Source organism: Astatotilapia calliptera, chromosome 15 (assembly GCF_964374335.1).
Source record: "Astatotilapia calliptera chromosome 15, fAstCal68.1, whole genome shotgun sequence".
Lineage (NCBI taxonomy): Eukaryota > Metazoa > Chordata > Actinopteri > Cichliformes > Cichlidae > Astatotilapia > Astatotilapia calliptera.
This window is the reverse complement of record NC_137436.1, coordinates 23,970,322-23,993,744: the sequence shown is the minus strand read 5'-3', so window position 1 is coordinate 23,993,744 and position 23,423 is coordinate 23,970,322. Positions and strand designations below refer to the sequence as shown.

At 44.0% G+C, this 23,423-nt stretch overlaps 2 protein-coding genes and 3 long non-coding RNA genes across 7 annotated transcripts; 2 read left to right on the top strand and 3 right to left on the bottom strand.

Moving 5' to 3' along the window:
- The first annotated feature begins 1,529 nt into the window (after window positions 1-1,529).
- LOC113037163 (multifunctional protein CAD-like) lies at window positions 1,530-21,877 on the top strand. Of its 3 annotated transcripts, XR_013901985.1 has the most exons (9): window positions 1,533-1,849; window positions 2,969-3,108; window positions 3,284-3,413; window positions 11,299-11,441; window positions 11,760-11,901; window positions 11,999-12,170; window positions 17,416-17,504; window positions 19,621-19,730; window positions 21,456-21,877. XR_013901985.1 is itself a non-coding variant. In XM_080290115.1 (7 exons), exons 1-7 carry the CDS (start codon window positions 1,768-1,770, stop codon window positions 13,280-13,282), a joined length of 1,020 nt encoding a protein of 339 aa, XP_080146241.1. In that variant the 5' UTR covers window positions 1,530-1,767; the 3' UTR covers window positions 13,283-14,254. The 3 variants fall into 3 exon arrangements, 2 of the variants coding, with proteins under 2 accessions (XP_080146241.1, XP_026049704.2); XM_080290115.1 differs by lacking the exons at window positions 17,416-17,504; window positions 19,621-19,730; window positions 21,456-21,877 and adding an exon at window positions 13,072-14,254 and having other exon boundaries at window positions 1,530-1,849; XM_026193919.2 differs by lacking the exons at window positions 17,416-17,504; window positions 19,621-19,730; window positions 21,456-21,877 and adding an exon at window positions 14,382-14,586 and having other exon boundaries at window positions 1,536-1,849.
- LOC145420672 (uncharacterized) lies at window positions 3,596-5,725 on the bottom strand. Its single transcript, XR_013901987.1, has 2 exons — window positions 4,211-5,725; window positions 3,596-4,126 (listed from the first exon to the last, which is right to left on the bottom strand). It is a non-coding gene; the product is annotated as an uncharacterized LOC145420672 (long non-coding RNA).
- LOC145420673 (uncharacterized) lies at window positions 9,802-11,303 on the bottom strand. The gene is made up of 2 exons (XR_013901988.1): window positions 10,893-11,303; window positions 9,802-10,808 (listed from the first exon to the last, which is right to left on the bottom strand). It is a non-coding gene; the product is annotated as an uncharacterized LOC145420673 (long non-coding RNA).
- Window positions 12,067-13,064, bottom strand: LOC145420671 (uncharacterized). The gene is made up of 3 exons (XR_013901986.1): window positions 12,565-13,064; window positions 12,362-12,444; window positions 12,067-12,201 (listed from the first exon to the last, which is right to left on the bottom strand). It is a non-coding gene; the product is annotated as an uncharacterized LOC145420671 (long non-coding RNA).
- LOC113037159 (low-density lipoprotein receptor-related protein 11-like) lies at window positions 14,699-16,972 on the top strand. The gene has a single exon (XM_026193913.2). The coding sequence runs from the start codon at window positions 14,900-14,902 to the stop codon at window positions 16,688-16,690; it is 1,791 nt and encodes a 596-aa protein (XP_026049698.1). The 5' UTR covers window positions 14,699-14,899; the 3' UTR covers window positions 16,691-16,972.
- Window positions 21,878-23,423: the final 1,546 nt, after the last annotated feature.

Below are 23,423 nucleotides of genomic sequence, written 5' to 3'. Positions count from 1 at the left end.
CAGGGCCTTCTTGATGTGCTGTTCTTCAGCTTTCCTGGCCGCTGTGTCTGTGGGGATGGTGTTCGCTCCGTGTTGTAGCGTCCTAATGACACCCAGTTTGTGCTCCAGTGGATGATGAGAGTCAAACCTTAGATACTGATCCGTATGTGTAGGTTTATGGTACACGTCAGCTTTTAGATGTCCCCCATTACTGATGGAAATCTCACAGTCTAAGAAGGCTAACCTGCCCCTTTTCATATCCTCCCTGGTGAATTTGATGTGTCGGTCCACCGAGTTAATGTGATCCATGAAATGTAGTACGTCCTGAGATTTGATTTTCACCCAGGTGTCATCCACATATCTGAACCAATGGCTTGGTGGTGTTCCAGGGTAGGATAGCAAAGCCCTCTTTTCCACTTCTTCCATGTACAAATTAGCAACAATGGGTGAAACTGGGGAGCCCATGGCACACCTGTGTTTCTGCCTGTAGAACTGACCCTTGTATGTGAAGTAGGTGGAATGAAGACACAGCTCCAAAAGCAAACACACTTGGTCGTTGCTGAGAGTGGTCCTGTTGCTGAGGTTGGGGTCATCCTGTAATCTCTTACGGACTACCTCCAACGCTTCTGTGACTGTTTCAGTCATTATACAAATTTACTGTTTATAAGATTTGGGGAAACCTGCAGTCAGCTGAGACTGAAGAAGTCACTTGGATGAGTGACGAAACGTTTCTCCCACAAAACGCTACGTCCAGATGAACAGAATCAACTTTTGGAGACTTTCCTGGATGATTGAGAATGCATCAAGACGTTATTTTAATGTAATTTTCCTAACCTGACATTTAGCTATTTAGCTAAAATTTGCTTTTATATTCTTATGGAAAAGTCTATTTGTACATTTTTTATTTATTTATTTTAATACCAAATATGATTAAAAAAAACAAACAAACAACTTCCACGCTGCTGGCGGCGCGTGTGGAACACATTGGTCTCATCGTCCCGTCCGAACAAACTCTAAACTGTCAACCTAAACATATTTCCTTTGTTTTGCTTCTCCCGGATTGAAATTGGATTCGTTTCAACATTCAAAGGTTTGTTTTTGGCCACCAGATCTCATGTTTATTGGTGTTTTTTGAAGTATTTTGTGACTCAGTCTCATCTACATCTCTTGCTTCTGCGCGGCAGAACGTTCACGTGGAAACTGGGATCGTCACAAATGCTTCAGTTATCGGTATCTGCAGTTAGTGTAGAAATAATAGATTGTTTATTAGGTATTGAGGTCATAGGGAATGTAGTTTATTAGTGGGTGTCATAGTAGGATTTTGTTGTAGATAGAATGTAGCAATACACAATAAAAAATAGTCCTGGAAGGGACTGGAACTGGAACTGGATCGCAGGGCAGTGGGACATCTAACCCCCACCCTCAGGACAGTAGCAAGAGTTACTGAGGGTGAGGGGCAGACAATGGTGGATGGACATTTCCTTAAAAGGAGATGGGGGTCAGGGTGTTAGCATACCTGGCCACTGTACCAGTGTTTTTCCACTGTGGGGGGTTTACTGTAGGAGGAGGAGACCAGAGACTATAACTGTAGCTGCTGTGTAAAACTCTTCAGATCAACTTTAGAATAGGACTGCACTGTATGTAGTGTTGATCTCCAAACGCGCATTTGTATTGGGATTGGGAAATAAAGTGATACTTTGATACTTGGAAACATCTCAGCGTGATCTCTACCAGGACCAAAAGAATTGCAGAGACCGGCATTAGCTTCAGCTGTAATCACTACAAAATATGGCAACCCTGATCCTGGAGGACGGGACGACGTTCAAAGGCCGCCAATTTGGTGCAAGCATGTCGGTATCTGGAGAAATTGGTACGTGATTTATACTGTTTTAATTCACCTCAGACTCTCAGTTTATTATTGTGCATAGTCCACCTGTGTATAATATAACTCAGCATGGGTTAAACATTTGCTTTGGTACATTGTGTAATCTGGATGTGTGGTGTGGTTTGCCCCTTTGTTCCAAGACGCTTATGGTTCAGAGTTGTAAAGCGCCAAATCCTCCTAACGTTTCCCCCCCAGTGCCAAACTCCATTGAAAAAGAGTGGAATTTGGTGACGCCATCACAGCCATGCGCCCACCTCTACCTTCAGCGCCCACCTGTGTGTATTTTGGCAGGCAGATGTGACTAGGAAACTGCTTGCTGTGTCGTAATAAGCATGCCGAATTAAAGATAAGATAATAGTGATTTTGGATCAGGTCAGATTTTGACATTCAGTATGCGTGACTGCAGAGATGAGTCACGCAACGTTAAAATGATAAATAAAAATGTAAGCGTATGCTGGATGGAGGACGTATACCCGGGTGGAATGCGACTGTATTCCAGCCAGGTGTTATAATCCCTTCAAACGTTTATTACAGAAACACAAGTAGGTAGAACACAATAAAATATTCGACTATAGAGATCGAAAAACACATTTCGTTCTCAATAAACAGTCATCATATGTAGACAGTTAAAGATGCCGCATGAGTTCATTTAATCAAATGTGAAATACTGGTAATTAATGCACTTTCTAGTCTGAGTGATCACTCAGACTACAAGAGACTCCACATTTATCTGTATTTTCCAACAGCAACGACTGAAATAATTTTAATATCAGGTAATATGGGATGTCTTAATAATGAGAATGTTTATTATGAACTACAAGAAAAAAATTGGATATCGTCTCATGAGATACAACACTTGAGATACAAAGATATAATTGTACTAAATATGAGAGAATCATAATTATGAGATAAAAAGTCATCCAAGTCCTAAACCATAAGAGTTTCATTGTTATTGAAAGTGCATCAGTGTGCATTAAAAAGAAAAGAACTCAGTTTGCTAATATTCTCTGACTCTAAAGAAAAAACCTAATTATTATTAACTGTCTGGCAGATTTAAGCTCTTGTAGTTGATATGATGTACTCAAGAATGTTTTGTGTGTTTAGTGTTTCAGACGGGGATGGTGGGATACCCCGAGGCTCTTACTGATCCATCCTACCGCTGCCAGCTGCTGACCCTCACTTACCCTCTGGTTGGCAACTATGGTGTGCCAATGGATGAAGAGGGAGAGTTCGGGCTGAGCAAGGTGAGCGGTTATTTAAACTCCAGGTGAAAATTAATTTGCAAACTTATTAACATATTTAAAGTGGAAAAGCGAGTCAGGATTTTTCTTCTTTTCTTCTGTGGGACGGTTTTATCTGAATGAAAGAAGTCTTAACTCTGATAAAACACACTGTCTCATCTGTTGTTGTCTTGTTCAGTGGTTTGAGTCATACAAGATCCACGCTGCTGCTTTGATTATTGGAGAACTGTCTGAAAGTCCCAGTCACTGGAGTTCAGCCAAGTCACTGGACCAGTGGCTCAAAGAGCAAGGCATTCCTGGATTACAAGGTCAGAAACCCAGAATAAAAATGGGCGTAATTTAATTGGAAAACTGCTCAGCATCTGTAATATATGTAGCGAGCGAAAGCCACCGAGTAACCGCTAAGGGCCTCTATACTACTTGTGCAAACTTTCAGGCCCAAAGCTCTCACAGGAACGAGCCCAGAATAAACAGGACAAGAGGGTCAATATCAGTCAGATATGTTAAAATTTATTATTTTAAAAGAACACAAAGGGTTTGCAAAAGGCCTAAAACATCAAAATGGTAAAAGGTCACTAACGACCACAAGATAGTGTTATTGGTGCAACCTGCCAGCAATGCAACTATCACCTGAGGGCTTGCTCTCCCTTGGCGGTCCCAGATGCTCGTTGCTTTAAAAGAAACAAATCCACCCCAAATAAATACGAGCCCAACAGAACACTTATCGCATGCACTAAGTGCTAGTTCAGGCAATAATCGGTGGCACTAAAAATCACTCTTAATAAAAACCTATTCACTGCAAATCCACACAGAGCACCTCTAAAGATCCTAATTCCCCTAAGGTAAGAGCCCCACTCAGGGATTGCACAATGCCCGACTAATATTGCACCAGCCCAGTAGAAATAAAAACAAACCCGGCATAAAAAAACAGTTTTAAAAGGTGACCCTACCAAAACCAAAAACACAACAACAAGGAGAAGGAGGAAAAAAAACAGTGACAAATTCACATGTGCAGCCTGCCCTGCAGGAGGCAATACAATATAAATTAGATTATAGTGCATCAATATACTTTTTTTTTAATGTCAAATATATTAAGTTAACATACCTCCAGCAGACAACTGTGTTTGCTGCACACCTGGCTTATCTTGGCTTATCTTGTAAAAATCACTACTAAAACATAAAATACAATAAACATCAAATACATTTCAACAAATTTAAAAAAACACTAAAAGAAAAACAGCCTGTACCTCGAACCTCTGCTGTAGAGGTTTAAAACAACTGTTTGTGTAGCAGACAATTAAAACTTCTCAGGCTCTTCACCTACTCACACAACCATTGTTCACAGCCGCTCGTCAGTGGAAATGAAGAGCACCTGCTGCTACTTCCTCTTTTATACCCTCCATTGGGTCCCCTGGGTCCTAAAGACTTCCCCATTACAATTGCCCCTGTTTTAAAAGGTCACCGTCCCGGTGACCACTTACTGCCAGGGCCTAAATAAATTTTGGGGCAAATCATTATGGACAAGAGAGCTCTGTGAATCGCTAGTGAGAACAGCAGTAGTCTGATTTACTGACCGTGGGAGATTAAAGGGGTTAGAATGCTTTCCTGCTGTACTTCTTTTAGGCCGCCCCTGAACTCTTCCCGAGTCCTGCTCTAAAACATTCTCCCTATTATCAATCCCACTTTCCTCTGGCTGTTCTGGAACTATGGATACAGGGTTCAAGTTGCTCGAGCCTATGCTACTAGTTTCACTAACAAGCTCGGGAACACATACCGAGGGTGGCTGATCTTTGGGTGGGTTTGGAACAAGGGCGAGTACAACTCCACCAGCCTCACTGTCATCATCTGGTGTATCTGATGTTGACTGCCGGGGTGACTCAACTACCAGCCCTGGGTCAGAGAGAGGATATTCGTCTGGAGCAGGTGGTACAATACCTGAAGGTATTACTCTCAACTCGGCCCGATTTAAGTTCTTGTCTGGACCTGAACGATCTCTAGGGCGTATTTTGTAAACCCTGCCTTCTTTGTCCATACTCTGCACAACAACATACACCATAGGATCCCAGGCATCGTGGATCTTATGGTGGCCTAAAGGATGACTTTTCCGATAAACCAGAGTACCTGGGGAGAGAAGGGAAGTAACTGTGGGCTGAAAATGTTTATTTCTCCTCTCTGCAGCTTGTTGGAGTTGTTCTTTCGCATGCACATAAACTGAACTTAGACGTTGTTTCTGCTCCTCTACCCACTCCTGCGCAGATCTAGACATTGGTTCCGACTGGGAAGCCCCCAGTAAGAAGTCAACGGGCAACTGGGGCTTCTGACCAAACATAAGCTCATAAGGTGAAAAACCGGTGGACTGATGTTCTGTGGTATTGTAAGCATACAATACCTGTGGCAAGTATTGCGGCCACTTTCTTTTCTTATCAGGAGGGAGCGTACGCAACAGATCATGGAGTGTTCTGTTAAATCTCTCGCATTGTCCATTGCCCTCAGGATGATATGGTGTGGTCCTGCTTTTGTCTATGCCGTACAGGTGACACAGACGTTTCAGCAAGTCTCCCTCAAAGCTCTTTCCCTGATCACTATGGATACGCTTAGGGACCCCATAGATATAAAACCATTTTTCGGTTAATACCCGTGCCACTATACTTGCCCGTTGATCTACTGTAGGGTATGCTTGAGAGAACTTTGAAAACACGTCAGTGACCACAAGTACATTCTCACGCCCATCACTAGACTTGTCCAAAACACTGAAATCAATGGCAATGACTTCCAGGGGTTTAGAAGCCACCAAACCCCCCCTGAATGTGCGAACTTTTGGTTTTACAGCCTTTGCCAAGACACAACGATCGCACTCCTGACAATATTTCTCAATGTCACGTGCCATAAAGGGCCAAAAACACCTTTCTCTCACCAGGCTGGTAGTGCGTCCAATGCCTTGATGCCCATGATCATCATGTAAACTTCTCAGGACCTCTGTTTGCAAGCACTGGGGTAGCAACAGTTGAAACAAAACTTGGCCATTACCAGGTGTCTGAACTTGACGATACAAGACACCTTCCTTCAACTTGATTCTGGGCCACTGTTGCACCAACTTTTTCACTCCCTTACTTACATTACCCATTTCCTGCTTGGTAGGCAGCCTCCCTCTTTCCCAATACTGTGAAAAAGGGCCAATTACCGGGTCAGCAGCTTGAAGGGATATTAGATCAGCTTTAGGTCGGGATGGAAATGCACCTATGGCTCTACACGTAGCGGCAACAGCATTTCCCAGTTGACCTACATCTGTCTGATCTTGCACTTCCTGTGGAACCTTCAACCCTGGAAGCAGGCCAGATGGACTCTGTGGATGCAGTTGCCGTGACAATGCATCAGCGTTGCGATTGCTGGGACCTGGCCTATATTTAATCTCAAAGTTGAACACAGCTAGTTCTGAGGCCCATCGCTGCTCTACGGCTCCCAATTTAGCAGTTTGCAAATAGCTAAGGGGATTGTTATCTGTGAACACGACAAACTTATTTCCCAACAAATATTCACGGAATTTTTGAGTGACAGCCCATTTTAGTGCCAAGAATTCCAACTTTCTAGAGCTATAATTGGACATATTCCTTTCACTAGGTCGCAGGCCCCGGCTAGCAAAAGCAACTGGCCGCCTCTTTCCTTCTTGCTCCTGAGATAAAACTGCCCCTAACCCTGCCTGACTAGCATCTATCTCAAGGACAAAAGGTTTAGCAAAATCTGCATATGCCAATACTGGGGCACTAACCAGCAGCCTTTTTAGTGTTTGGAATGCATTCTCACATTCCTCACTCCAAAGGTGACACATTGCCCCACTGGCACCACTTCTACGTTTCTTCTTGGTACCTCCCAGCTCGCCCACCAGCCGGTGGAGCGGGGCAGCATACTTGGCAAAACCTTCAACAAAACGCCGATAATATGAGGCAAATCCCAAAAATGACTGTAGCTCTGTACAAGTAGTCGGTCGTGCCCACTCAGCCACTGCACTAATCTTAGAAGGGTCGGTCGCCACCCCAGAAGCCGATATCACATGCCCGAGGTATTGAACCTCTGGCTGGAAAAAGTGACACTTCTCCAGCTTCAACTTTAGATTGTGTTCTTTGAGCCGCGTTAAGACCAAGTCAAGACGCTCCAGATGCTGCTCAAAGGAGGATGAAAACACAACAATATCATCCAGGTACAATAAAAGGGACTGGAAACTTTGATCCCCAAAAATCCGCTCCATTAGCCTCTGAAAGGTGCTAGGGGCATTACAAAGCCCAAATGGCATTCGATTGAATTCGAACAGACCAAAAGGGGTACAGAAAGCAGTCTTGGCTTTGTCCTTCTCGGCCACTGGTACTTGATTATACCCACTTGCAAGGTCCAATGTAGAGAACCACTGTGCTCCCGTCAGGGCATCTAATGACTCCTCAATACGGGGTAATGGATAAGCATCTTTCCGTGTCTTGGCATTAAGCAAACGGTAATCAACACACAGCCTAATCTCTCCATTTTTCTTGAAAACCACCACAATTGGGGAAGAATAAGGGCTACTGCTTAGACGCACTACCCCCCGATCCAACAAATCTTTAATATGGGCTTTCACTTGTTCATACTGAGAGGGTGGGAGCCTGCGATACCCCTGTCGCACTGGGGCATCATCCATTAAAGGGATCTCATGTTCCACCAATGTGGTACATCCTAAATCTCCCTCCCCATAGCTGAAAACTGAACAATACTTCTGCAAAAGTGACACTCCTTGTTGTGACTGTTCATTGGACAAGTTAGGCCATGAGAGCTCGGAAAAATCAAGGTGCGGATGCGCCTGTACAGTCACTTCGTGCATCGTTATCTGCAACGTGGGATCATCAGACTCTGCAGTAATGACAGAGTCCCCAGATGATGGAGGGTCAACCAGATGCAATTCACCTAGTTGTGTACAGGGCGGTAACCAAACATCCTCAATTCCCACATTAACCACCGGAATGTCAACAACACCCTGTTCAACAGAAAGGAGGGCCGGAGAAACCAAGATGCCCCCTGGCAGGGGATTACCTGTCGCTATGGGCTCCAGGAGCACTGATGGAAGGTTAATGTTAACAGCAGAGGGGCAGCTAGTACGTATCCATTTCAACGAACCAGCAGGGACACAAACAGCTCGACCGTGGACTTTTGCTTTACCTAAATACCCGGATGTATTCAAAGCCTCAATGCGCTGACACTTGTGAAGTGTCTCTCTCCACGTCTTACTGGCATTTTCAAGGGCAGGAGATTCAAACAGACGAGGGCCAAACTGCTCAAAGAGTAGGTGGTAACAACGGCTAATGATATTCATCCCCAAGAGGCCAGGCACACTCTGTGGCTGCTGAACGCTCCCATCTAGAGGGTCCTCCACCACCAACACGCCCATTTTTGTCAGGGTGCCACCAAAAACAGTCACATCAAGCTCCATGTAGCCTATATAGGGGATTTTCAACCCATTAGCTGCCCTGAGGCGTAACCATTGGCATTTCTTTAAGTGCCCCACCCCCTGCGACCTGAAGTGCTTCTCAAAGAAACTCTCTCGAATAGTGGTGACCATGGACCCAGTATCCAAAAGACAGGGAACTATAACACCCCCCATTTCTATTTCCACCACTGGACAATTCCCAATTAGTCGAGAGGGATCTTCCATAACAACTTCAGCTGAGCCTATAAACCCTGTTCCTGATGCCTGGCTCTCTGCACCAGAGGGACCTAGTTTCCCGATGGCTGAGACTCAGGGCCTTGTTCCACAACCTGACTTTGTACATGTGCATCAGCATGAGACCCACCACTATTCTTTATAGCTGGATGTTTTACCCTACAGAACCTGGCAATATGACCAGCCCTACCACACCGATGGCAAATTGGCTTTCCATCTGCCTGGAAACGAAAAGGCCTAGTTGTGGGAGGGGTCAGGGGTAGTTCAGTCTGAGACGGCTGTGAAAATTGGACAGACATTTGCTTCATGAGCGTATCCAATTGAACCTGTTGTTTATGAAGGCACTCTTTTATCTGTAGAATGTCATCATTAGGCCCAAGGGTGACTGCATGCATCTCTGCATTAACTCCCTCTACTACCTGACAGTTCGTATCACAAGAATAGGCTCGGGACCTAGTTTTCCCTCCCTGCCTACCTACATCAGCCCACTTAAGGGCGATACTGCGTAGGGCAAGAAAGGACATGTCTGGTGTTTGAAGGACCCGCTGTTTCAGCTCTCTGCGCAGCATATCATCATGGACATGTTCAGTAAACTGGTCCCTTAGCAATATATCAGAATTTGGAATACCACCTGGTGTCTTACAGATTACAGTGTCCATTAAAGATTTAAGGGCATGAGAGTAATCTCGCAGAGATTCCCCTTCTCGCTGGGTGCGCTGGAAGAACTGTAGCTGGGCAGCTACATATGACTGAGTGCAGCTATAGTGCTCGACCAAAATATCAAAGATCTTGTCAGGAGTGTCTCTGCTGATACTCGAATGAAAACAGACCTCAGATTTAGCACTGCCATCAAGATGGTCCATCACAAACATCACTTGTGCTGCTCTTGACATAGGACGAATCTCCAGGCATCTACGTACTTCTTCAACCCACTGGTCAACAGTTAACAAGTCCACTGACAATTTACCAGTAAACCTTGGGCATTTACGCTCCCGAGGTGCATAAACGTAACACACATTTGTAGCTTCATTTATTGGGTTGATATTTGATGGCACAGTAGATGGACCTGGCACTGGATCTGGCACTGGACCAGTCCCAGGAGAACGTTCCTGTAATTGGTCTCTCAACTGTTCATTTGCTGCTTTTAGCTGTTGCAGCTGCTCCAAGAGGGCCTGTACGTCGTCCATAGGGTCGGCGAAGGAGGTTTATTATCCCCGCAGCAGCCCAAGCGTTGGCTTCCCCTCCGTAGAAGATGTCACTGTTTTTCCTCCTCTCCTCTAACACTCTTACCAAAATAAACAGGGCCACACTAAAATAAAAACCAAACACCGTAACTGATATGACCTGGATCCTGTCGACAACGCCAAATAATGTAGCGAGCGAAAGCCACCGAGTAACCGCTAAGGGCCTCTATACTACTTGTGCAAACTTTCAGGCCCAAAGCTCTCACAGGAACGAGCCCAGAATAAACAGGACAAGAGGGTCAATATCAGTCAGATATGTTAAAATTTATTATTTTAAAAGAACACAAAGGGTTTGCAAAAGGCCTAAAACATCAAAATGGTAAAAGGTCACTAACGACCACAAGATAGTGTTATTGGTGCAACCTGCCAGCAATGCAACTATCACCTGAGGGCTTGCTCTCCCTTGGCGGTCCCAGATGCTCGTTGCTTTAAAAGAAACAAATCCACCCCAAATAAATACGAGCCCAACAGAACACTTATCGCATGCACTAAGTGCTAGTTCAGGCAATAATCGGTGGCACTAAAAATCACTCTTAATAAAAACCTATTCACTGCAAATCCACACAGAGCACCTCTAAAGATCCTAATTCCCCTAAGGTAAGAGCCCCACTCAGGGATTGCACAATGCCCGACTAATATTGCACCAGCCCAGTAGAAATAAAAACAAACCCGGCATAAAAAAACAGTTTTAAAAGGTGACCCTACCAAAACCAAAAACACAACAACAAGGAGAAGGAGGAAAAAAAACAGTGACAAATTCACATGTGCAGCCTGCCCTGCAGGAGGCAATACAATATAAATTAGATTATAGTGCATCAATATACTTTTTTTTTAATGTCAAATATATTAAGTTAACATACCTCCAGCAGACAACTGTGTTTGCTGCACACCTGGCTTATCTTGGCTTATCTTGTAAAAATCACTACTAAAACATAAAATACAATAAACATCAAATACATTTCAACAAATTTAAAAAACACTAAAAGAAAAACAGCCTGTACCTCGAACCTCTGCTGTAGAGGTTTAAAACAACTGTTTGTGTAGCAGACAATTAAAACTTCTCAGGCTCTTCACCTACTCACACAACCATTGTTCACAGCCGCTCGTCAGTGGAAATGAAGAGCACCTGCTGCTACTTCCTCTTTTATACCCTCCATTGGGTCCCCTGGGTCCTAAAGACTTCCCCATTACATATATATTAATGCATAAAATAATCAGATGCAATCTTTTCAATTTAATGCTACAAACTGTTTCCATTTTCTTCAGGTGTTGACACCCGCTGCTTGACCAAAAAGATCCGAGAGAAGGGGACCCTGTTGGGGAAGCTGATAGTGGACGGGACTCCTGAGGAAAGTATTCCCTTCGATAATCCCGACAAGAGGAACCTGGTCCGAGAGGTCTCCATGAAGGTAACCCACCAGGAGTTTTGTTACAGTCCCATCGAAGCTCTGCCAGCTCTCGAGTGCTAATGGAGGGCGTTATTTATGTTACTGATAAACTAGAAACTTGGAGATTTGATCTGTGGATCTAATTTTGTGAAGGTTTTTTTTAAAGCTCTAAAACATAGGAAAAGTTTAGCGCTCACACTTCAGCTCAAGTAAGAGGTTTTAAACTAAATAAAAAGCTTTTGTCTGTAGTTGTCTCAAAACATATTGTTTAGCAGGTAGCTTGCTGCTTGTTTTGTGCCTGTCAGATATTTAGATGTTTCTCTGTTTGGTTGTCTCCAGGAGCCAAAAGTGTTCAATCATAGCGGCAGCTTTCATATCACAGTGTTGGACTGTGGCATCAAGTACAACCAGATCCGCTGCCTGGCTCAGAGAGGAGCCCGTGTTACTGTCGTACCCTGGGACCACCCGCTGGACACCGCCGGTCAGGAACACGCGCTATGTCGGGGATTTTTCTTCAGGGGAACTCGTACCACTTTTATCAGTGGTTACATAAATAATTGTTTCTCATCTTTTTCCAGATTTTGATGGTTTGTTCGTCAGTAATGGTCCCGGGGATCCCCAGCTCTGTCAGGCCACCATCAACAACGTGAGGAAGGTGATCTCTGTGGACCAACCAAAGCCAGTTTTTGGCATCTGTCTCGGACACCAGCTGCTCTCTCTGGTCATTGGAGCCAAGACCTACAAGATGAAGTGAGTACCTCAAACTCAACACCTCCGTAACCTGAAAGATAAATTGTTAAACTTTGATTCTTAAGTGATTTTAAACTTTTACCAACGTTTACTATCAAAAAGTAATGGTGCTCCATTATAAGAAAATTGTATTCAATTATTTTCAGTCCTGTAAACTTAACATGATTACTAATTTCTTCAATTTAACACACCTCTTTCTCTTTGTAATAAATTCGAAACCCTTCCGCAGGCTTGTTAGCCAGTGCTTGCTCTGGTGTTGTTAGCTGGAGCTGGACTAAACAGCAAGTGATTTAAAAGCACAAGAAAAAAATATCCTTCATGAGCAACAACAAAAAAAGATCCAGAGTGAAGGTGGATGGTGTGAAAACATTTTATTTAAATTTGTTTAAGTTACCTTTGCTCCATCTTTTTACTCCGGCCCCACAGCTGCACTGTTGTGAGAACAGCTGGTCAGAAGCTGAATTTCATGACCTTTGGTGGAAAGGGTGAGCACATGTGAATGAAGAACTCACTGTATGTTCTAGTGTAGATGTGGACTTGTCTTAAAGTTGTGAAATAGGACGTCCTCATATTTTGCAAGCCTTCCTGGCAGGATCATTGTGCTGTGTTTCGGCTGTGTACAGGCAGGAGAAGGACCCAAATGCAAAACTCACGACAACCAAATTAAACTCAAAAAGCTGCTTTATTGCAGAATGGTATGGAAAACTAAACTGGGACATGGATAACTAAGGCTACGTTCACACTGCAGGCGAAAGCGCATCAAATCCGATTTTTTTGACCCTATGCGACCCATATCCGATCATGGTTTGACCGTGTGAACGGCACAAATCCGATATTTTCAAATCCGATCTGGGTCACTTTCGTATGTGGTACTGAATCCGATACATATCCGATGTTTCAGAAAGCGACTGCTGTTTGAATGGTCGTGTCGCATTAAATCCGTCTTTTACGTCACTGACACAAGACAGACGCCAATTATCAGCACCAGAGAAGCGCCCGAGAAGACACTGCGAACGCTTCCTGGCCATCCGGTGAAACTGTTGGGAAGACAACGTTGGAGAAACGTGAACATTTTATTTGTACTGTATAACACGCTCTCACTTTCTTTGTGAAATGCAGATTTTTGCTGTTCTCAGCACTCTGGCGTCTCCCTTATGATCACTAGAGGGTTGGATTGAGCGTCGTTGTTCTGAAAAAGGCTGAATAAACACGTCTGCCAAATTCTGTAGCCATATCTATTATGGGAGACTTTGTCGATGGCAGCTTTATCAGGCTGAGTCTGAAGGTCGGAGTGGGCAGCATGTGTCCTGCTGGAATGTGGCTGGCATCCCATCAGACAGATTACAGGTTGTTTGTGGAGATTCTTTCTGAAAGACTACAAGTGTCAAACAAGTCGTCCTAAAATGTGCTTTGTCTGTACCTGGATGAACAATCTAAAGGCCAAGTTAATTAATGTCATGGTCCTGGGTCGGTGACCCAGCGCTTTTAGTTCGTTATCATTTTCTTGATGATGATTGTTTAAGTTCTGTGTTATATTCAGTCTGCCTCTGTGTCCGCGTCTGTATCTGTCTGTCTATGGTGTCACCCCATCTGTTTGTGAATCTGTCTGTTTAGTTCAATGTCTTGTCTGGTTCCATGTGTCTGAGTTTCCTGTTTTATTGTGAAGGTCTGTGTCATATGTGAGTGTGCTCAGTTTACGTTTCCCCTGTTCCGTCAGCTCAGATTCCTCCCAGCTGTGTTGCCCTCCTGTTTCTCATCCCCTGATTACTGGTGTGTGTATTTAAGCCCTGTGTGTTCTCCTGCCTGTTGCTGGTTCGTCTGTGTAACGCTGTGTCAGTCTGTTACCCTGTGTTCCACGGTGTCCTGTTCCTCGGCTGCTTCTCATCCCGTTGTCATATGCTCCCAGGTCTGTTATTTTTAGTTCTCCCAGTTTAGGTGTATTTAGTTATTTGTTATGCCCCACTGTTTGTTTGCCACTACACCTCTGTAAATAAAACCACCGGTATCTCATCCACTGCCTGCATCTTGGGTCCTTCTTCCAACTCCACGCGGCTCGCCTCGGCAGCCGTGACAATTAAAGCTTCTGCTATAATAATGCCTCATTAGAGGGCACCTTGGTTAAGCTAAATGTATAATTATAGATTTTGTTAACCGTGGGAAATGTCTTTTATCCATCTTTTAATTAGTGTGTTATTTCCTCTTGTTTCTCAGGTACGGTAACCGTGGACACAACCAACCGTGCATCCATAATGGGACAGAGCGCTGCTTCATCACCAGTCAGAATCACGGCTTCGCTGTCGACCCTGACACTTTGCCCAAAGACTGGGACGTGCTCTTCACAAATGCTAACGACCACACCAACGAGGGCATCGTACACAACACAAAGCCTCTGTTCAGGTAACAGTCTGTGAAAGATGGAGTCCAGTGGTGATTCACTCTAGAAGTGACTGGTTCTGGTGCCTTAAGTGCCTCTGTACTGGCCGGAAAAAACCCAATTAACAAACTCCCCCTCACCATGACAACAGCAGATTTCAAGCACAGTCGAAGGACGAACTGTAAGCTCCGCGGCTCTACGGTTACAGCTGGTTGTTCAGCCTAGCAGTGGCGTTAAACGATATTAACAGGGATATATTTAATGTAGGAAGGCCGTCTGTGCCGGGAAGGAGTTTCATGAGCAGGAGGCCAGCCGGAGGCAGAGGGAGACGCCGTCTGACTGTGTGATCAACAACATGGCTCTGCTTCAGCATCCCCGGCTGCTGCTCGCCTGTGTAGGGCTGCTGCTGCTGCTCACCTTTGGCAGCATCGACGCTCGATCTTCGCCTATATCGGACTTGAAATCCAAAATATCCGGGGTGGAGGAGCTCTTGGAGGAATTCCGCAAACAGCTGCAGCAGGACCAGACCTACAGGACAGGTGAAGTGATGGACTCCTGCGTGGGCGACTTCAGTGCCGCGGGGGATCGCATCATCCGGGCCAAGGACTCCATCGAGCAAGGAGCCACCTTCCTGCTGGCCCCGGACAGGGTGTACACCAGGAAGGACTGTGTGCACGCCTGCTGCTCCCAGCCTCACTGCACAGTTGCGGTGCTTCACGAGGACCAAAGGCAGCCCGGGGACAGTCTCCGCTGCTACCTGTTTAACTGCACCTACAGGAGTAAGAATGTGTGCGCCTTCTCGGCTCAGAAAGGCTTCACGACATACAGCCGGACTCCCAACACAACGCAGGGACACCTCCCTGTTTCATCTAGCGACTCAGCCCGGAGGCCCGGAGAAGAAGCTCCTGATGAGGATGATGCAGACGTGGATGAGCCTCCTCGCAGTGACGCTGGACAGGATGTGGTTATCCAGCTGCCCACAGATTGGGCTGTGCTGGATGGCCGTGACAGCGTGGACGACCACGGGATCCGCCGCTATGAGTGGAGTCTGATTAAAGGAGACACAGCCATCAATATGAAGTCAACACATCCAGGTTTGCTGAAGATCAGTGGCCTCCAGGAAGGAGTCTACACGTTTCAGATGACAGTCACTGACACGGAGGGACAGAAAAGCGCCGATAATATCTCTGTCACCGTACTGGCTCCAAAACACCAAGCAGAAGTATGTACCGGTCACTGCTCAAACTACCAATTTAAGTGTGATGACGGTTGCTGTATTGACATCACCTATGCCTGCGATGGGAAGCAGCACTGTCCAGACCGCTCAGACGAAGACTTCTGCCCAAACTTCGATGGCAGCCGAAAGTCAGTGACCCACGCTGTGGACCTGCCCAGCCCTCAGCGGCCTGTCGCTCAGACAAAGAAGGCTGAAGACGACTCCATGCTCCCGACTGGAGCCAGAAAGACCATCACACCGCAAGACACAAGCAAGGCGGCTCCTTCTCAAAGTGCCAGTGAGCAGGAAGCTTCAGTCAGTCAAGACCCATGTGCTGCTGCTCCAGTTGTGGGACCCTGTAAAGGCACCTTCCCACGGTGGTACTACGACCAAAATGTGGGAGAGTGCAAACACTTCCTGTATGGAGGCTGCCAGGGAAACCACAACAACTTCCTCCAGGAGTTGGACTGTGTCAGTGAATGCATACAAAAAAGTCCAGCTTTCAGACCTGCCAGTGTGGCTCCTCCAGTCACCAAGCAGACTGAGATAGCTTCCCCTAAAGCCAACCAGAGCCAAGCAGTGAGTGACGCCCCCATCTCCAAACCATTTCCAGTTCCTCTGACACTTGGCCTAATCATCACTGCCGTGCTGCTGCTCATGATCTGTCGTCTGATCTGTGAGCCAGCATCAGCTGAGAGATATAGAGGAGAACAGGGGGACAACAGACAGCTCTCTGTAGTTGACAGACTGGTAAAAACATTGAAAACAGTTTTTAGATATTTGCTTCCTGTATTTGCAGAAGTATCTCCAACACAAACTGTAACAGCTGTATGCAGGGAACCACTCAGTCATGTTTATCCTGCAGGACAGGATCTGACAGGGAAAGAAGGAAAAATAAGGGAACCACGGACAACTTTGATAATGCTTTGATTTATCCACAGTACATTTAGTTCAAATATTGTTTCCATCACAGAGGGATTGTGCTGGTTTCAGTGGGGAAAGTATGCAGCTCATTTAAATGTTCAAAGAGCTGTGAAAAGTTGTCCGTTCATAAAGTGTGTCAGTATTTTATAAGGATGCCATGTTTCTGTATCATCTCTCTCCTGTCAGAGCCTCTTCCAAACATCAGCCTGTTTAATGCTCTCATATCTTCAACATCTCGAGTAAATTATACTGCACAGTTTTCTCTCCAATAAAAGAATATTTACTGCATGAGTCTGTTTTCCATTTTATCTGAAACATTCAAGGAGGAGATCTTTTACTGTATTTTGGTGATATTGCCCTTAAATGTGACTAAAGCTTTCATACAGTGGTGATCACGGACATAACTCTGAGATCAGTCTGACTGAACTCTGAAAATCACTGAGTGTTATTTCACAGAACCATAATTAGATTAACTCAAACGGAAACACGCGGTGTTAAACAGTAGTATAATTATCATTAACTGTCAAAGTAAGTGCGTATTTTGCTTGTTTCCGTTTCCATCAAAAATCGAATTAATTAATAATTGTTTGATTTGTGTTGATGAAGGCCTGCCTCCTTCTCCTCACAGTCACTTTTTACGAGACCATGAGTGTGTTTCATTTTTTGTTCTGTCAGTCTTGGATGTGACTCCTGAAAAGAGATTCACCATGATTCTGGTTCTCCTTTCACAGTCAGTACTGCTGGTTTCTCTCTCAGACTGACTGAAGATGAGTGATCTGGAGTCTCCAGGATCCAGCCGTCTGTCTGTGACCGACACAAAGTAAGATACTGTCTCTAATGTACACGAAGGAAATAGAGAACATAGGTGAAATCAGTATGTAGAAACAATTACAAGTTTAAAAGGACAAGTAAGATTGAGTGGGAGAGGACTGGTTTAACAGGAAGAAGAGAAAATTCCACAGTATCCGTGCAAAAAGTTTCACTTTGAAATCTTTAAAAGAATGTGGACAAACAGGTGGACTTGGTGTCAGTGGAGTTTACTCCTGGAAGTTTGAGATTATGATGATTATTACTTCAAAAACACCTGTACAGACGTTTATCACTCATTCCATACCAGCGCAGTGCCCAGTAACACTTTGAGGTGACTGGAGCTTTATATATAAAATGAATGCAGTCCGATCAGTTTATGAGAATAGTCAAAGTGACTTTGGTAATATTAGTTGCCAATTTTTAGTTGGTATTGGTTTGTAAGATTAGTTTAAAATAAAGACTTCATTTTAACTGAATTTTGTTACGTCTCAAGAATTTGGACGTTTAGCCTTAAGGACAAACCTAAGGAGGAGGTTGGACTTTAGAGTTGAGCCCAGAGATGTACGGCTGAGTGAGGGGCTACTTTTTGTCATCAAACTAAAAAGAAATAAAATGTAGGCTTAGAAGACACGGTTGGTTGTTTGGTTCAGCATCTCTGAATATCTTCAGAGCTGTAGAGGCTTCAGAATGTAGAAGTTTGGATGGAAACTCCAAATACTTGAAGCCCACAAGATGCATCTTTAAAAAGTCAAAAAGAAGCAAAGAATTGCTGTCGCTAAAACCAAAATAACATTTATAACAACAACAAAAGTGTATGATTTGGTAATATGATTGGAATGGAACAAATGGATTCTGAAAATCAGAGATTGAGTTTCCAAGTGAATAATGCAGCTGAAAAATTTCCCTGTTATATGAAGACTTTTAACCTGTAGTTCAGTATTGATCTGCCACAGTCAGCGAACAAAACTGCCAAAAAGGAAAAAGACATTAAGATCCTCAAAAGCTTGGCATAATATAGTCATACATTTTCACCTGAATACATCTGCCCTGTGCAAATCCGTTTCGAAGGCCTTTGCAGCTAATAATGGTCAATATATTAATTTAAAGAACACAGAAAAACAGCTGGTTCTTTTTCAGGGTTTCATAGCTTTTTTGTGTAGAATGCCAAGCTTTAATATTATAGAGATTTGCAAGTATCTACAAAGCATGATATGATGTGAAGTTCAACATCTGGGACATGTGTCCCGCTATGCATTGCAGAAAATGACTCAATCTCTTAGTACAGCAAACAAACAATGCAGGAGGGCGGGAAAATAATGGTCTCCTCTGCCGTGGCATCAGAAGTTGAGAATTGACGGGACAAAGTGTTGGGTTTCTCGTTTTGGGTTGCCGGGTCTATAGATCATAACACAGTTGAACCAAGCAAAGGAGAGGGCCCACCTGGTTTGTCTTGAGTGGCTGCTGTGAGATATGCAAGATGCTTGTGGTCAGTCAAACGATGAACAATGAGCAGGTGTTCTGCTCCCTCCCGCCAGCTAGCAGTTCCACTTCTCCCACGTCGTAGTTTTGCTCAGTTCGAGAAAGACAGCAGAAGGGAAAAAGCTGCATTTTCCCTTCCTTGTTCTGGAACAAGATGAACTCCATCAACGATAAATTGTTGGGTGGTCACACACAGCTGACTGCAGCTTTCCAGTCTTATAAACAGTACATTTGTACAATGACTGAAACCAGCCCACTGGCTGTGACGTCAGTTCCTTGATCATGAATATGCAAATTGTCATGACCATTGATCAACAATCATTGATCAAAGACCATTGATCGTGGAATAATCTTCCACACTGCACCTAACGTGACAAACTGAAAGCAGTCATTGGGTGGGAAACCTTGAGGAGAACACTTTTGACCTTAGAGAAGAGCTCTGCATAGAAAAGGATCAGGTTTGAACTTAGTTTGTGCAGCTGTACCTTTAACTAAGGCAAGTTCCTGCATCAACTCGTCCTGTTGTCTTTTTGAACTGTGCTTCACTATTCACTACAGATGAATGCACTGTAAACACCTGCGTGTGAGTCACTTTGGTCACTTTGACAGTTGCACTGGTAATAATAATTTTCCCTTTGTGTCCTCAGAGAGAACAGTGATGTTGGTGTGGAGGAGGAGGAGCAGTTGTCCTGCTGTGCTTTGGGTCAAGATGTCTCAGAGGATTCAGTCGCTACCAGTTGTGGCATCTCTGTCCAAAGTAAGAGTCGGTATCCGTGTGCTGATGAACACATTTTTGAAAACTTGACTTCTTGTTTTGTAGGTGCATGAAAAAGATTTCATTCGATTTTTTATGGTATAGGTTTTTTTCCTGTTTTACTTTGAATGTTGTTTCCTTTCATGTCTCACGTTAGTTTTACTTCCTGCTTTGTGATTGTCTTAATTATTTTTCACCTGGTTTGCTAAAGTTCAGCTGTCATGTTCCCCACCTGCTCACAATATCAGGCAATCCTCAATATATACTACTCAAAACAATCAGAGGAACACACTGAAAACATAATGGCTCTCGCGCGGAGAAAAACATGCTGGAGATCAATACTGATGCAAACTGGGTGATGTGTTAGAAACGAAAGGATTCAATTGTTTGTTGGAAATAAATGATCAAAATACTGGATACTGGCTGAATCCAAATACAAACAGAAAATCAGAGTAAAAAACGCTGCAGCAGGCTTTTCCATTTGGCTCTGATTTCATAGCAGCAGCTCAAAATGAAATAGTTTGTATGGCTGCGTGTGCTGCTGGGCCAAAAGTTTAGCTGGTCATTTGTAGATTTTTAGATGAAATAAAAAACAAAAAAAACACTCAACAAAAGATCATCTAAAGAAGAGCAGAGTTCATGTACACACTTTATTAAGCAGTTACTGTACAACAAGAACAGAATCATGTAAATGGCCAAACAACAGCAACAGTAATCCCAGGGTGTAGCACAGCAGGCAAAGAGACGCAGTAGCACAGAGAGAGTAAAGGATCACATGGAGAACAAATGGAGCGCGCTCACGAGCCCTCTCTTCGTACAGAGCCAGAAACGTCTGACCCACAGAGCTCACTAAGACGACAATAACTCGTTTTTCCCACACAGATTACATATAACATCACACTGAATGAAATTACATGTAGCAGATTACATGAACTATATAAGATGAGGATTCGCGTATTAAGCATATTCAGAACTATTTCCTTCCATTATTTTCTTGGGTTAACAGTTTTTGTTGCTTTTCTGCTATCGCTTAAATTTTATTCATATAGCACCAAGTCACAACAGCCACCTTAAGGCACTTTATAGTGTTAGGTAAAGCCTCAGTAATAAAGCCTCAGACAACTCCCTACGAGCAACGACTTGGAGACATTAAGAAAGAAAAACTCTCTCTTTGTACAGTCGAACACTGAGACGGAACCAGGTTCAGTGACGGGCCGCCATCCACCACGACTGGTTGGAATGAGGGGAGGAGGGCAGGATAAAACCTGCAGGCTGAGAGCAAAGTGCTCCATCTATCTGATATGATACTGTGAGGCCTCTCAGATAAGATGGGGCTGTTTTATTATGGCCCTTTTTATGTGAGAAGCATTTTGAATTCAGCTCTGGATTTAACAGGGAGCCAATGATGTGAAGCCAGTATGAGGGGGATTTTCCCTCCTCTTAAAATGTCTCATTAGGAACATTTTTAACAGTTGCTTCTTGTCTCTGCTGTGACAAAAAAGGGTTCCGATTATGAATCAAAATGTTTTAAATAAGTCACACACTGGTTATAACTTAATGCCGAAAATGTCATGTTACACGATTTACTATTTTCTGAAGCTTATTTACAATTTACAATGCTTAACACCATTCCCATCCCTCCCGTCAAAAGATAAAAGTCTGTTTTTCATGCAGTTTCACACACTAAAGACATTTCATTCTTTTTGGTTTCTTGTTGTCAATCAGCAGATGCGAGTCTGGAAGAGGTTTTAGAAGAATATAAGATCAGTCTGAGGAGGAGGTTTGAAAGTGTGACTGAAGAAACTGATAATACAGGAAGTGGAACCCTCCCGAACAGGATCTACACTGAGCTCTACATCACAGAGGGACAGAATGAAGACGTTCATAACCAACATGAGGTGATGCAGCTGGAGACAGCTTCCAAGATGGAGGCTCTTGATGACATTACAGTCAGGTGTCACGACACCTTTAAAGCCTTACCTGACCAACAGAGACCCATCAGAGTGGTTCTGACCAACAGCGTCGCTGATCAGAGACGAGCAGTACAGTCTTCTGGAGCTGCTCCATGTTTTCCATCCAACATTACAGAAGGTCACAGCAGAGAAGCTCGCTGTCTGTAAACTTTTGTTCATCTTTGACGGCCTGGATGAAAGCAACGGGAAGCTGCTGTCTGATGTCACAGAGAAGTCATCAGTCAGCCAGCTGCTGACAAACCTCATCCAGGGGAATCTGCTTCCCTCGGCTCTCGTCTGGATAACTCCCCGACCTGCAGCAGCCAATCAGATCCCTCCTAGACGTGTTGACAGGGTAACAGAAGTACGAGGCTTCACTGATGCCCAGAAGGAGGAGTACTTCAGGAGGAGATTCAGTGATGAAGAGCTGTCCAGAATCATCTCCCACATGAAGACATCCAGGAGCCTCCACATCATGTGTAGAATCCCAGTCTTCTGCTGGATCACTGCTACAGTTCTGGAGCACATGTTGACTACAGAGCAGAGAGGAGAGCTGCCCAAGACCCTGACTGACATGTACTCACACTTCTTGTTGGTTCAGATGAAGAAGGGGAACAAACATGTGGGGGGACATGAAACAAGTGAGATGGCTGAAAGGAAATTTCTTCTGAATCTGGGGAGGCTGGCATTTAAACATCTGGAAAAAGGAAACACCTTCTTCTACCAAGAAGACCTAGATCAGTGTGGTCTGGATGCTACAGAGGCCTTGTTGCACACAGAAGTTTATACGGAGCTCTTTAAACAGTGTTTGTTAATCTTGAAGGTGGCTTTTATTTGTGATTCAGGTCTCAATGTCTCTTTGTGTATACTTATATGCAGAAGTAACACAAAAGAAGAAGTGGGAGCTGGCCTGACACCAGTAACTGACTTCCAGTGAAAGCTTTGGCTAATAATATTTTTTAGCGAACATTTTTCTTGTAAAACAAAGGGGGGCCTAGCAAAAAAGGTTTGGGAACCACTGCTCTACAAGGTTGGCGAAATAAAAAAAAATGTATTAACATTTTTTTATTTGGACTTTTATTAGTCCAAATTTTTTTATTTGGACTAAAAAAAATGTTCGAAGTGGACTAGGTGCTAATTTTCAGATGTCAGGTCTACATCTAGAATCAAAATGAGCACATACATAAACAACCAAAGTGAAGCATTAAGACAAAACATAGCAACGTCAAACAGCGTCCACACATTTTGCCACAAATACATGCAAAACAACTAAATTGGGCCACAAAAGTGATGTAAATTGACCAAACTAAGACACGAATCAGACAAAAACAGATGCAGGATGATCACAAACAGACACGTCGGCTACAAACTGATGCAAAATGACTAAAATCACACGTGTAACACTTTCTACATATTTGACAACAGAAGAAAAACACAAACAAACTTGGAATGCATTTTTAATTTGGATTTTTTTTATTTCATGCCGAATTAGATATTTTAAAAATCAAGCCAAAGTCTCCTCCCTGTTTGTACTGTAAGGTCAAAGCCCTACTGTACTACAGAGAACCCCAACAATCAAATGATCCCCCTCTGAGCAAGCGCGAGGCGACTGTGGGGAAGAAAAACTCCCTTTAACAGGAAGAAACTTCCAACGGAACCGGGCTCAGAAGGGACGGCCATCCGCTGCGACCGGTTGGGGGGATGGAAATCAAAAGGAGACGAGATGGCGTGAACTACAGTTCTA

Excerpts from the sequence above, each read along its gene's own strand:
- LOC113037159 (XM_026193913.2), top strand. The coding sequence starts at position 14,900 with ATGGCTCTGCTTCAGCATCCCCGGCTGCTGCTCGCCTGTGTAGGGCTG.
- LOC113037163 (XM_080290115.1), top strand. The coding sequence starts at position 1,768 with ATGGCAACCCTGATCCTGGAGGACGGGACGACGTTCAAAGGCCGCCAA. Across the intron at positions 3,109-3,283 it reads GAGAGTTCGGGCTGAGCAAG|TGGTTTGAGTCATACAAGAT; the intron begins GTGAGCGGTTAT and ends TGTCTTGTTCAG. Across the intron at positions 11,442-11,759 it reads TCCGAGAGGTCTCCATGAAG|GAGCCAAAAGTGTTCAATCA; the intron begins GTAACCCACCAG and ends GGTTGTCTCCAG.